Source organism: Haemaphysalis longicornis, unplaced genomic scaffold, assembly GCF_048455015.1.
Source record: "Haemaphysalis longicornis isolate Haplotype H1 unplaced genomic scaffold, Haemaphysalis longicornis Haplotype H1 scaffold_13, whole genome shotgun sequence".
NCBI classification, from domain to species: domain Eukaryota; kingdom Metazoa; phylum Arthropoda; class Arachnida; order Ixodida; family Ixodidae; genus Haemaphysalis; species Haemaphysalis longicornis.
In genome coordinates, this window is record NW_027526233.1 from 59,932,991 (window position 1) to 59,945,975 (window position 12,985).

The following is a 12,985-nucleotide window of genomic DNA, read 5'->3' on the forward strand; positions in this document are numbered from 1 at the left end:
GATCAATCTAAAAAAAAGGAAAGATGCCTTTGCAGGCATGTTCGCGTGTGGTGTAGTGCATTAGTATGTCGTCGGCTCTCCTCTTTTTTAGTTTATATCATGAAATAAAGTTGGCTGTTCCTTTGTGCAGACGCTCGTTTTATTCAGATAAGCGTGACCGTGGCTTACATGCACATTTTCTGCGTCGCATCAGAAGGGCACGTGTAAGAGGAGCGCCCGAGCAGACTATGTCGCTAAATTGGCTGCGATAACTGCCGTGCGGCTACCAGCGGCGCACAAACGCGCTCCAGGCTCGCAGCGCACCACTTTCGCTGCGGGGAACCACAGCCCCGCTTGTTGGCAACCGGAAGCAGCAAGCCTACGGTTAAAACACAATCGCTCTCGTGGTATACCACAATGCAACACCTAGTTTCCACGGCCGTCCACGGGCGGCGCTGCATGTACCTCAGGCCACGCGCTCGCAGTTTCGCGTTTCAATCCGTGAGCAGTTACAGTCGGAATCAGTTTGAAGGTGATCGCTCGGGTGGCGAGTAAACAAGCAGCAGCGCCATGTTACGACCTGTATCAGGGTTGTATCATGCAAGAACCAATGAGGGGAAGAGGGCACTGCTACCATTATAGCCAAAGTCCTGAAAACAGCCACTGTGTAAGTTGAAAGACCCGCTAATCGATGCTGCCATGATCACCTTCAAATTGATCGCGACTACGCGCACACTTGTCATTGCCTTGTTCGTGTCTGTGTATCATGTATATATGTAAATTTGTGTAAATAAATGTTCTGTATTAAAAAAGCCCCTTTAGCGCGTTAGTACAGTACTTGGTTTTAAACGAGAAGTCTCAGGCTTGAGTCCCACATGGCTACTTTTTTTTAGCTTTCAGAATTTTTCGGTCATCGTGATTTTGTTAACATTTTTTTACTCTGGCATTTACTGTATCAAGAGATCCACGCACAGGAATATTGAATTACGTTTAATATATGTTGTGTTCTGCGTCGTTGGGCTGGGTTAGATCAAGTTTGTTGCAGTTGTACTGAATTTGGGTAGGTTATGACGCGTTAGGATAGGTTACGCTAGGATCGGTGAGGTTACGTTGGGGCGTACTATGATTCAGCAAATTTTAGGCCGGCCAGCTTTTATGGAAACTGCCGTGAGAATTTCTCGGAGGTGATTCTCACGGCTGCCGTGAGATTATACGCCGCCTTTGCGTCGGCACATCCCACGGCGAGAGTGCTCTTGCCTGTCGAAGGCGATGCGCACCGAGCGGATCCAGATGAAGGCGTCGTCGCGCAGTTCCTTGGCCATCGGCAGGGTGGTGTTCTCGAGATGGCTGTACTGCTCATCGAAGCAGCGCACCGACTCGGCGTACGCGGCCGCCGTCTGGTCGGTCCACCAGAGCGCCTCGATCTTGTCCGCCCTGCGAGCCGCGCCTGCGGGTCCGATGGCCTCGCTCAGCACTTTGGCCACCAGCGCGTCGAGGGTGCCGTAGTTGAAGGGCTCGCCCACGCCTTTCGGGTAGAAGACCGGCTCGTGCATCATGATCGCCGGCATGAACAGCTCGCCCCGCTCCTCCAGGTACATCACGTCGCCGGCCAGCTGCAGCCTGCACTCATTTCAACAGAGTGATGCTGCTACCAAACTCCATAGAGGTTCACACTAATACCGTATTTACTCGCGTAATGATCACACCATTTTTTCCAAAAATATGATGCAACTTTAGGGGTGGGATCATTACGCGAGGTAAAGTTTTCGCGAAAAGACGTTTGAGCGCAAAAAAACGCAAGTTGCAGGTCAGAATGTTTACGATAAGTCTCATGAACATAATAATAATAAACATAACAAATAGAAACATAATAAAAACTCCACCGACCTCCGAATGACCACCGAGTGGCGCAAAATGCCGTGTTTTCATTACGCAAAGTGCCGGAATTACTGAATTACGGAACGCCCCGGAACGAGTTTGGTGCGAGGTGAGAACGAGTCGACCAATATGTGGCTGCTGCTGTCACAGTGTGGGACATCAACACACGGCTACCGGAGCAGAGCCGAGCGCGTTTTTTATGTCTCGTGAGTACATAATGTGTATTTAGTGAGAGTTTTTTCCGCACCAATTATGAACTCATGCTTGCCGATATCTGCAATATCATCAAGTCCGTGGCAATAACGTAGCCATGTCTGCTTTGCTTGAGGAGGACACTAAGGTATGCACGACCATTGTCATCAAACGTGGCACACATACGACATACGGCTGCGGCAAGTTCAGGGTGCGATCATTGCGCGGCAAATAAAAAAAGTCGTATTTTGACAACGAACTTCAGGGGTGCGTTCATTACGCGAGTGCGATCATTAAGCGAGTAAATATGGTATATAATAAAAGGAAATCTGGCGCTGCAGTCGCGGGCTGTCGAGGGCGTCACCATTGCAGCTAGCGTCACTAAATAAGCCACTTAGTTCACCCGGAAGCGTCTGGGGGCCATTTTGTTTCTGGCTTGCAGTGTTGATATCTCTCCCAAAGAAACCGCCGCCGGTTGTGACGGGCTGAGTGTGACCGGTCGCTCTAGAGTCCACGCAGCAGAGAGAGAGACAGAGAGAGGAGATACACCCAGAAACAAACTGGCTGCACCCATATGTAAACAAATATCACCTGGTGCCGATCGACCAACGTCCCTCCCCTTCTTGGATTGGCTAGCCACATGGCTCCTTTTTTGTCTCGAAGCCAAACTCAACAAAAAAGGCTAACATCGGCTTCCTAATCATCTTGCGTGAAGCTTTTAAATAAGCCCTCACAAATAAATCTTTCTGGAGCTTCCATTTCCAGCGACGGCAATCCCTGGTTATGAAAACAGGCGCGACAAGACAGACAACCGATCTTTGCTGGGTACATTTTTTATGTCTGAAATGAAAGGGCGTCACTTCAAAGACCTTCAAGGCGCAATGCAGACACAATACAAGTTTGTTTTATTCGAAAGATTTTGTGTGTCATAGTGCCCCCCCCCCCCACCGCTTTTCCAGAAGCAAACGATGTTTTATTCACTGAGAAATTCATTAATTAATATTAAAATTCGGATTTTCCCGCTAAATCGTGTGTTTTCGTGCTCTGCAATGACTTCACAGGAACCAACCGCTCTGCAGCCGGTTACGAAGCCTGGTTTACCGTTAGTGAACCTAGATGCGGTCAACATACCGCGGCAAGCCCTTTACTGCGTTTGGTTTGTTTTTGACCGTATTTAAATCTGGCTTGTTTTTGTTCAGGGAGAAAATAATTATTTCGTTAAATATAGTGCTCGCTCGACAAATATGGTGACGTAAGACAGCGTTGCTTGCGTCAATCGGCCAGTGTCGTCTGAGACAACGCCAAAGCCCCGAAGTGCTGTGCAGCTAAACCAGGCATAAAGCGCCCAGGTACCAACAGCAGTACGCATCGGTACTTCTGTTTACCTGTGCTTTCGTAACTTCCACTGTTTGTCCCACCATTCTTACTGCTTTAAAAAGAGTGTGCCCTTAATTTAAGCGCAACTAGCTTGTTCGGCAAGCTTACAAGCTCTGCCTAATTTGCGTTTGTTTATGCCGGCCTCCACCAATCGTAAAGCTGGCTGGAATGACATCATAGTTTCTGTAGCGCGAAATGAGCTAGTGGGTCGCATGGCCATTTTTTTCCTAGTAATATAGCTTATTTGAGCGACGTTTACGTTAAAAGTGGTGTCAGTATGATTCTAACAAGGTAATCTTTTGAATGAACCAAACTAGTGTTTTGTTTGCATTGCCCCTTTAACCCGAAGCGGTTTTGCTGATAGCGCCCTATAACTTCTGAAATCGGAATTTTTAGATCTACCAGCCGTACATGGCCCGTCAAAAGGAATACTGGCAACCATGACAGTGATCCGTGCGGCAACATACTTTTAACTGCACGGGAGGTTAAAAGAGGTGCTTAAAAAAACCTGTTCCCGCCTAAAACAACAATAACGTGCATCGTTTCTTGTTCCTTTATTCGGTTGTTGAATCACGCATTGAAACCGACAGAGTTATTTGGACAGCTACGGTAGTGCCACGTTTAGACACTACGTGGCGCCACCTTTCCGAGTTCAGAAATTTTAGTGCAAAATTAAAATAATTTCCACCTGTGTATTTAGAAACTTCTTGTGGTTACCCAGTATATAGAACACTAGCTTTCATATGAGCTAGAGAGCGTGTACTCCACAAAAACTGGTTGTCGGCCCCTTTAAAGGCCCAAACCTATTGCTTGTATTCACTGGCGATGCGCGCATGGAGGCAACCGTGTAAGTGCGCCGTCACTCGTTACGTCGCGCTCCGCGGGATGGCGGTACTTGTCTGGGCTAAGCACATGACTGTGTTGCACGTTACAAACTGTACCTCACCAAACGCAAAGAATTGCCTCGAGTCCACTGTGAGTGCGATTAATAACATCTCTGTTTACACCACCGTTGAGAATGGGGTTGAAAATGAGAACCCGACGGACGCCGGTGGTTTTTTTTTCTTCGGCGTGCGGGCGCAGTGGCCCAAGCCGCGCCATGTCCGACTCCGTGGCGAATCGGCCATGTCTGTGGCCGTTTCCAGTGTTGCCAAGCGAAGAAACTCACTGCTAAACTTTTCAAGGGCCCCACTCACTTGCCGTATTCGCCCTGGCGGTCTTGACCGACCAAATCCCGGCGAAGCGTTGCGGCGACCTGGGCCGTCTCCATGTAGGTGGCCACGAAGTCGTGCTTAGCGTTCGCCACGTAAGTGTAGTTCACGATGCTTTTCAGGGTCGCCGGGAGGACCGTCTTGGGTTGCACGAGCTGGATGCGTCTTACCTGCGACCGCGTGACTCCTTGTGACACCACCCTGAACAGAAGGACACTCGTCGAAACGATCGCTTTTTCGCGCCTAATCATCAGAATGGTTATCAGGCGAGCATAGTGTACAACCTCCCAAATGTTTAGTAATATAGCGGCAGCGACGACCGATCGCACGTCAGCGCCTTATCACGGTGTTCAGCAGCGCAAAAGGCGAGAGTACGCGCACGCGCATAGTGCTATCTCGTGTATGAGTGTCGTCTGCTACACTGTTTCCTTCAGAGTGATACATCCGCTGCCACTGCATTTGAATGACTGTTTCCCATGCTGCTTAGCTACCTTTGGCGGTACCGAAACGGCCTTGCAAGTGTTGAAGATTATCATCAACGGATCTCCCGAACAAGGCACAACAGAAGGGAGGAAGAAGCCTTGCCTCGTGCAGCGTGCAAACATCATCATCTAGCCTTTCCTGCTGTTCCTTTATCATTAGACTTACGCTGTGGAAACGTCCTGCGGTCTCTCGTTACTAAATATCTTCGTAGCAACTCCTTGCCACTTTATCGCCGAAGACAGCAAGATAAGAAAAACAGGGGGTGTGTTGCCCGTAGAAGAAAAGCGGAGCTGACGACGCTCCCACAACAGATAGTTCTGTGCACGTGCGCGTACCCTCGCGTATTTTGCCCGTGAACACCGTGATAAGGCGCTGACATGCCCATCGGTCGCCGCTCCCGCTGTATTAATAAAAATTTGGGAGGCTGTACCTTTCGCGTTAATTTTTTTCACATAACGGGCACTAACCCCGTTGTAACGCAAGCTCCTTGTTCAAGGTGTTTCGTGGTCGTAAATGCAAAACGCAGAGAGCAAGTTATCCTCTGGTTTAACAAAGCATGGCTTATAACGAAGTCTGTCTTCGGTCTCTAATACTTCTTCGTAATAATAAATCGATCGATCAACCAATCAATCAATCAATCAATCAATCGATCGATCCGTCAATCGATTCATCAATCGATCGATCGATCAATCGATCGATCAATCACTCAATAAATCGTTCAGTAGCGTGTCCACGAACAGCATTTGTGCTGGTGCGCAAGAGAAAGAAAAACAAGCAAAAAGTACGATGTACACGACTCACAAGTAATATAATTAGGCGATAGCGCTCGTAAAGCAGATAAAATATTACACACCTTGTCGTACGCACTAATATACAAGCACTCCCTCCGCAGACACACGTACGCAAGTATAATGCCCAGCTGTGAAGCGTGTTACACCACACCTGGGACCGTCGTACACCGATACTCGTTACAAAAATATACGTAAATCGTAACAATGTAAAGTTGTGCGAAAACAGAATGACCTAAGGTGCCTCCATTCTTAGCAGCCAAGTTACTTCGTAGTCTGGGGGAGCTCATGTTCTAAAGGTTGAAGCCCAAAGGTGGTCCTGCAGGTTCGAACATTCCACCAATCCTCGTTTTCAGTTGTGTATATTAGAGCGAAAGGTCTACAATGCTACAGCCTTTAAGGTCATTCATCGCGTCGCAAGTGCCCTTCAGCGGGCGGCACGCAAAGCGCGCCATTCTGATCGCTTCGCAAGCTCGGAGCCTCGCTGCTGCTGTATCACGTGACTAGGCGAGGGTGAAACCGCTGCTTTGCTTGCGCTTGGTGTTTCCGTCTGGCTATCGATGGCGCCCCGCCTGGGTTGTCTGTGTGTGCCCTCGACACAAGTGAAAGGATGAATCCAACAATCCAGTACAGATAACCAGGCGGGAGGCTGCGAATCACCAAGAAAAGGCAAACTTTCACAAAACACTGTCCGTAGTCTTTGCTTTCGCTTTAGGGTGACGATGGTTTACAGTAACGCAGTGTCTAGAGTGCCGTCCGATGGCACTCCAGCTCATAGCCACAGGAACGGCTAAGTGCCGACGGACCCCAAAATTTTAAGACTGGGTTGATACAAGAACGTCTGCCGTTGTGGTGCAGAGGTTCCATCTCAGATTCGTGTTACTGAGGACGGTGGTTTGAGTCTGGCTCTTACCTCCTTTATACCTCCTTTATTTAGTTTTTTACATTTCTAGGTACAATCATAATTTTCATGGCTTGGGTTAGTTTTCGAAGTTTTAAAAGATTTGTTTTCTGTTCGTTAGGTTAGTTTGTGCTACGTTACGCTAATGAAGGGCGAAGTACTGCCAGACGCGGCATTTTCTCATCGAAACGCCGGTGGACGCCGTTTTAGTAGAGTGCTTATAGTTCCGTCGGACGGCACACTAGACCGGAGTTTCATACTAGCATATACAAGAGGGAAATCTGGCGTCAGTGTCTAGGGGAGCGGTGCTTCAGCGAGCGTTCCGTCATGTACCAGGCAGGCACGTTCCACTTGTCCTTGGCATGGCTCATGAGCAGGCTCAGAAGTTGGCTTTGGCTGAAAAAAAAACCAACAATACTACTGTGAAAAGCTCATCAAATAATTTTGGTAGTATAAAATTCAACCTCCAAAAAGATTAGTTTGTCAGTGATTATGTAGAAGCTTCATGCACAATGAACAAGAAAATGATATGTTCCTGTTTTCTTGATTTTGGCTTCGAAACAAAGAAGCCATATGGCGAGCTAATTGTACGCGAGGAACGCCGCTAGCGGCAATGGCGCCGCCCACGGCGACCCGCGACTGCAGCGACACATTTCCCTCTTGTGTATATTAGTGCGAAACTCTATGCTCCAGACACATCCCTGCAGTAACGGGAAGGCAGAGCGATGGTCAACGGTGCGAGCACCTTCCTGACGGCTTCCAGGCGCGAGGGAAGCTCCATCCACTCTGTTAGATTCATGTGCTCGGCGACGCCGTGGAGAATGTCGTTGTACAGTGTGTCGCTGTTCTCCAAGGCCGTCCAGTTCACGGTCAGGTTGGCCACCAGGTAGGCCCACGAGTAGTAGAGGAAGCGGCGCGTGGTGTTCAGGCACAGCGCCACCACGTCGCGGGTGTGCTGCTGCTCGTAGCGGCGGAAGTAGTCGTACCGGAGGAGGTCGATGGCCACGTGCACCGCCAGGTAGGTCGCCATGTGCATGGCGGTCTCGCTGTTCCTGGTCAGCAGGTCGATCACCTTCCTGCACGGCGCGCGGGAAACACGCGGGCAGCGCTCGAAGACTCACCCAGAAGCGCGTGGAGGCTAAGGGGCGGCCGTGAAGACAAAACACAAGTTTGGTTCATTAGAAATACCGCTGTGTCCCGACTGCAACGATATCAGTATTACAGCTAACTTCGAAGACGAAAAATTGGCGCAGCTTGCACTGGTGGTGCAAGCCTGGAGAAACAGCAGAGCTGGTGTCCCCTCTCCCTTCGTCGGAGACACGGCTGTTACAGCTCGCATGGATTGCCGAACTTGCCGCTGAAAGTTTTCCATCACTGGCAGCTGGCCCGGAACGTTTTGTCCGCAGGCTTTCACATCTCTCCCGAAGTGGACCGCGTTAGCACGCGCTAGAACCGCCTTCGTGAACTCGGCGTCTGTAGCTCGAGGTGAATTCTGTGTTCCCCACCTCAGGCGCAAGCGCACGTGAACTGGCGATGAGAAGAGCACGCCACGAACGCTGCAGGGGCAGAGTGTTCTCGAAGGCCGCGGACGCTCCTCGCGAGGTGCTCACTTACGTGCGCTGGGTAATTTTTGTGGGTATTTTTGTGAGCTCCTGAAGTGGCGCAAACCCACGCACAACCATGCACGACGCCGGGAGCTGCTCACGAGGCGCATGCTCACGTGCTCTCGGTCTTTTTTATTGGTACTTTTTTTTTTTCAGGTAACACGAACTGAAATCTTTAACAGCTCTGCCGTTAAAACGAGACATCGGAGAGGACATATGATGCAGTGGCGACTAACCAACCACTTTCCGACGATTTTTTTTTGTGATGTCACAGCACCTTCTTTGTGTGGTTAGCGACGGTCGACCAAAGCCACCGCCAAGCAACGATGGTAGTGCGATGGTAGTGCTTCCTTTAGTTTCGTGTAATCGTATCACATGAATGCTAGTGTGCGGGTAACAGACTGATGACTGTGTTTTAGTGTTTCAGTCTAATGCGTCCCTACCCACAACGTGAAGCGCTACATTTGAAAGTTTTTCAATTTCTTGCGTTGTTAAAGCGAAGCTTTCTATAGCTCTACCAATCAACGGTTCTTTAGTGGCGTGCAAGAGAACGAACTCTCAACGCTGCAGAGGAGGCGGCGGCGGGGGGAGGGTTTACCTCACGAAGAACACTGTAGATGGCGCGGCGTTCCCGGAGTATCCAGCGTTCCCCGCGCGCCGGAGCCTGCTCAGCCCGGAGGGCGCGACAGCGTAACGCATTCCGTCGGCTTTGTCGTCTGCTTCAGAGGCGGCAATTGTGGGCCTGTTTTGGAGCAGCTTCGCGTCCATTGCGCGCTTCCTTCGCACGGCTGGAATAACGTGTTCGACAGCATGTCTTGCCTAACGCGGACCCGACGGATTTGGGATGATCGTACGGCAAAGATCTGTTAAGGATTTGTTTTCAGGGCGGGAAAACAAAATGTAGGCACCATATACAGACCTTTCACCGCTAGAGAAAGGCTACCATTTGAGCACTGCTTGCCACGAATGGGACTACGTTTTCTAAATCGGTGAATACCGATTCGGTTGTGTTTTAAGATGTATTACAAAAGGCGAAATGAGAACCGGTTCTGCTAAATAGCGATTATTAAAAGTTCCCTCAGCTTTCTCGCGAATCTCAAACTTACTAATCTAACTAGTTTAAATCGGCATAAATGGGAATCACTAAGCTGACATACAGAATAGTTTCGTTGTCTGCGCTTGGGTCGCGCGGTGGTGTAGCCCCAAGCTAGCACGTCAGGGCGGCTAGGTTCCTCTGTCTCACCCTTCGAAAGACGCTCCTCTCCGTTTTCTTTCACTTCCAACTCACCGCGGGGCTACAGCGGCGGCGGCGTCCGCCGCTCTAGCCCGGTCAATGCCGACGCTGCTGCAGCGTTCGGGACGCCGCAGTAGCAGGTAACGGCTGCAGAATCTCTAATTTCGCTCTTTGCAGAGCCACATGTATGAATTCAAGTGAGGTCGCATGGGCAATTGTTGTGAGTGTCGTTTAAAGCTCTACTTTCCAACCACCTTCACAGCGTGGACTGCAGCCAACCTTTTTTTTTTTGGTTAAAAACCATCTTTTGTGGCCAGAATGAAGCTGAGTGAGTTGCCTTCAAATCAGGCAAAGTTGTGTTTTGCCTTCATTAGCCTTTTAAAAGAAACCTAAGAACTTCGTATTTGTGCTGAATGCAAAAACATGAATGTCTAATTGAACGCCCCACAGGAATGGCTTCGGTCTGTCTCCTACGCGTTGCACCGCTGCTCCTTCCTGCCGCAGTGTAGTGGAGAGCTTACGACGATGGTGAATTTATCTGCTTGTCTATTCGCTCGTTCGGCTGCGTTCTTCCCATCCTCCCATTACCGTTGCACTGACGTGGACGACCACATCACGCTACTGCCGAGTTCAAGCTCCCGGTGTCGAGCGCCTCACGCGAAGTGACACTTCTGAAGGACCCACCTGTCGCCACTGCCGAGTTTAAAGGAACCCTGCAATACTTCCGATAAGCCCTTTCACTCGTTCCTTCGCGTTTGAAAGCACTGGGAAAGCTATAGTTATCGCCAGCACGGAGCGGCACTAGGCGATCCGCGCTTTGCTGTAGATGCGCCTTGCGTTTCTGCACTGATTTTGTGACTTTCTTTTTAAACTGGCTATCGAACGCGTTCATTGCTGCAACTAAAAGGAGGCCAGCCAATAGCCGCTACACCACTCTAATGACGTAATTCCAGCGGTCAAAGAAAGCCAAGAACGAGCAAGAGAGAAAAATCTGTTGAGCAAGTTTCTAAGTTATCTGATAGGCATAGAGCACTAGTTTTTAGCTGAGGTAGTTTGCGGTTCTCTACTCTAAGTACTGAATGGGTTTATTGGTTACGGCTTGAAAGCACTTAATATTTGTAAAAAAAAATTTTTTAAAAATGTGGCAGGGTCCCTTTAAGCTCCCGCTACAAAACGGCTCGTGGTGTGGAGCGCCTCGTGAAATTGAGCGCTTCCGAATGCACGGTCTCTGTCGCGGACGTAAAATGGCTTAGCTATCCCCTCAACGGTGAAAAATGACAGTAGTCGTCGTCGGCCTTTCAACAAGAGCGGTACCAAAATGGTCTGAAAAACTGTGTTATTGCGGGCTTGTTCGTACATACTTAGTTTGATAACAGCGCTAGGACAGGACACAGAGAAGGCAACAAGGCAGCGCCCAGTCTCGTGTCGCCTTCTCTGTGTCCTGTCCTAGCGCTGTTATCAAACCAAATGGTCGCCGCTGTAAAAGAGAACAAAATTCACGCATATGATGAGTCGGCGAAGCATGATGAGTGGGCGAAGCACTGGGGATCATTCTTACCGTAAATCACCCGTGACATTGCCCACTAGCGCATGTAAATGAGTGACAACACGTGTGTACAGTATATACTATTCCAATCCAATCAAATCCGATACAATTCAATTTAATCTAATCCAATCTAATGCATAACAGAGTGGATCCCTAGAGAAGGCAAGCGTTGCAGGGGGCGGCAGAAAGTTATATGGGCAGATGAGATCAAGAAGTTTGCGGGGATAAATTGGTCACAGTTGGCACAGGACCGAGGTATTTGGAGAATAATGGGAGAGGCCTTTGCCCTGCAGTGGGCGTAGATAGGCTGGTGATGATGATGATGAATCTAATGCATTGCTCCTCACGCATGCGCAACACTCTATACGGACGCCAAGCACCGGACAAAGCGAGGACGTAAGGTGCTTCGCCCCTAATAAATGGGGTTCGTGTGGGATTTGAGCGCGAGTCGCCAGAGCAGCAGGCAGGTGCTTTAACCACAGCGTCAACCCGGCACCCTGGTAGAATGGAACAAGAATCAGCCTGATGCGTGCGCCATGACAGGTACACGTGGCTGCACATGCACGGCAGTTCGCGTCAAATTTTCGCAAAATATTTCGGGGGTAATTCGCGTCAAACTACGAAGAAACGAAAGCGACGAGAGGGACGCAAACGCGATGCCGCAGTGGAGAATCTCTGAGAGTCGCTAGCCTTCGAAAAAACGGGAGCAAGTGCTCGATGAATTCTCTAATTTCTTGTTTCCTATAACCCAATTTTCACATCTTCGAATACGGGTTCTCCTTTTCCAAAATTACTGTATCTCTTCTACTTTGGTTTCTCAGAGCAATTTTCCAAGGCGGCGAGCATCTCGTTCTAGCAGCTGAGCTCTTCTAAGTCGGGCCTTGTCGCCTGTCCGCTGCTTTAGCATCACGGCCTCCGTGATGGGCTGGCGGCAGCGCACTGCGCCGCCGGCAGCCGATCGGTGGGCGTCGTTTGAAGTTCGAGAAGCGCAGAGTAAAACATGCTTTTAGAGAAGGCTGAGAGCAATGGATAAACATAGGTGGACAGCTAAGGTTTTTAGGTACCTATACTTGAAAAGCGTGGACAGGCACTGGCTAAGGAAGACTAGAAGGCTAGTGATGAAATACAGAAAGAACACTGCAGAAGCCAAAACAGCCAAAGAAACCAAAAGAGAAGCAAGGTTGATAGAAAAGAATAAATGTAGAGAAAAAATGCAAGCTAAAACGCCGACAGAGATGTACAGTGCTGAGAAATTTCACATCAAAAAGGAAACTTTGTATGATAATTCACAGGCCAGTGCTTTGCTTTTTTTAGGCTAGAGCAGGTCGCTTGCGAACAGGGGGTATGCGTGGTCTGCGGAGAAGAAACAAACTATGCGGCACATAGTATTGGAATGCGGGGGTATCCATCCAAATCTACATTAGGTAAATATTCGGCTTTCAGATGCCCTGGGATTTAAGGGTAGTACGGAGGAACTTAAGTTCAAGGCTTTCGAGACGACGAAAATAAATTTCGAATGCTTGTGGACGAAAAGCAGGGAGGGGAATATTGCCTAAGACCGCTACCACCTGTAACAGAAAAAAGAGTATTTTGTGCCTAATAAGTCTTTTGTGCCTGCCCTATGCAGCGCCAGTATTATACAATAAGTATAAAACATAGGTTCAACTTAAGGTTCAACTTAAATTGAGAACTACGCAGTGGGCAATGGAGCGGAAAATGATAGGTGTAACATTAAGGGAAAAGAAGAGAGCGGAGTGGGTCAGAGAGCAAACTGGTGTTAAAGGTATATTAG

General features: G+C 49.1%; 1 protein-coding gene across 1 annotated transcript in view; it reads right to left on the bottom strand.

Moving 5' to 3' along the window:
• Nucleotides 1-12,985, bottom strand: part of LOC144163855 (neprilysin-1-like) — a 75,342-nt gene that overhangs the window by 19,078 nt on the left and 43,279 nt on the right. The window contains exons 8-10 of the mRNA XM_077694536.1: nucleotides 7,555-7,885; nucleotides 4,623-4,807; nucleotides 1,237-1,599 (exon numbers count right to left, since the gene is read on the bottom strand). Coding sequence (XP_077550662.1) covers nucleotides 1,237-1,599; nucleotides 4,623-4,807; nucleotides 7,555-7,885 — 879 coding nt within the window. The remainder of the gene's footprint in view (nucleotides 1-1,236; nucleotides 1,600-4,622; nucleotides 4,808-7,554; nucleotides 7,886-12,985) is intronic.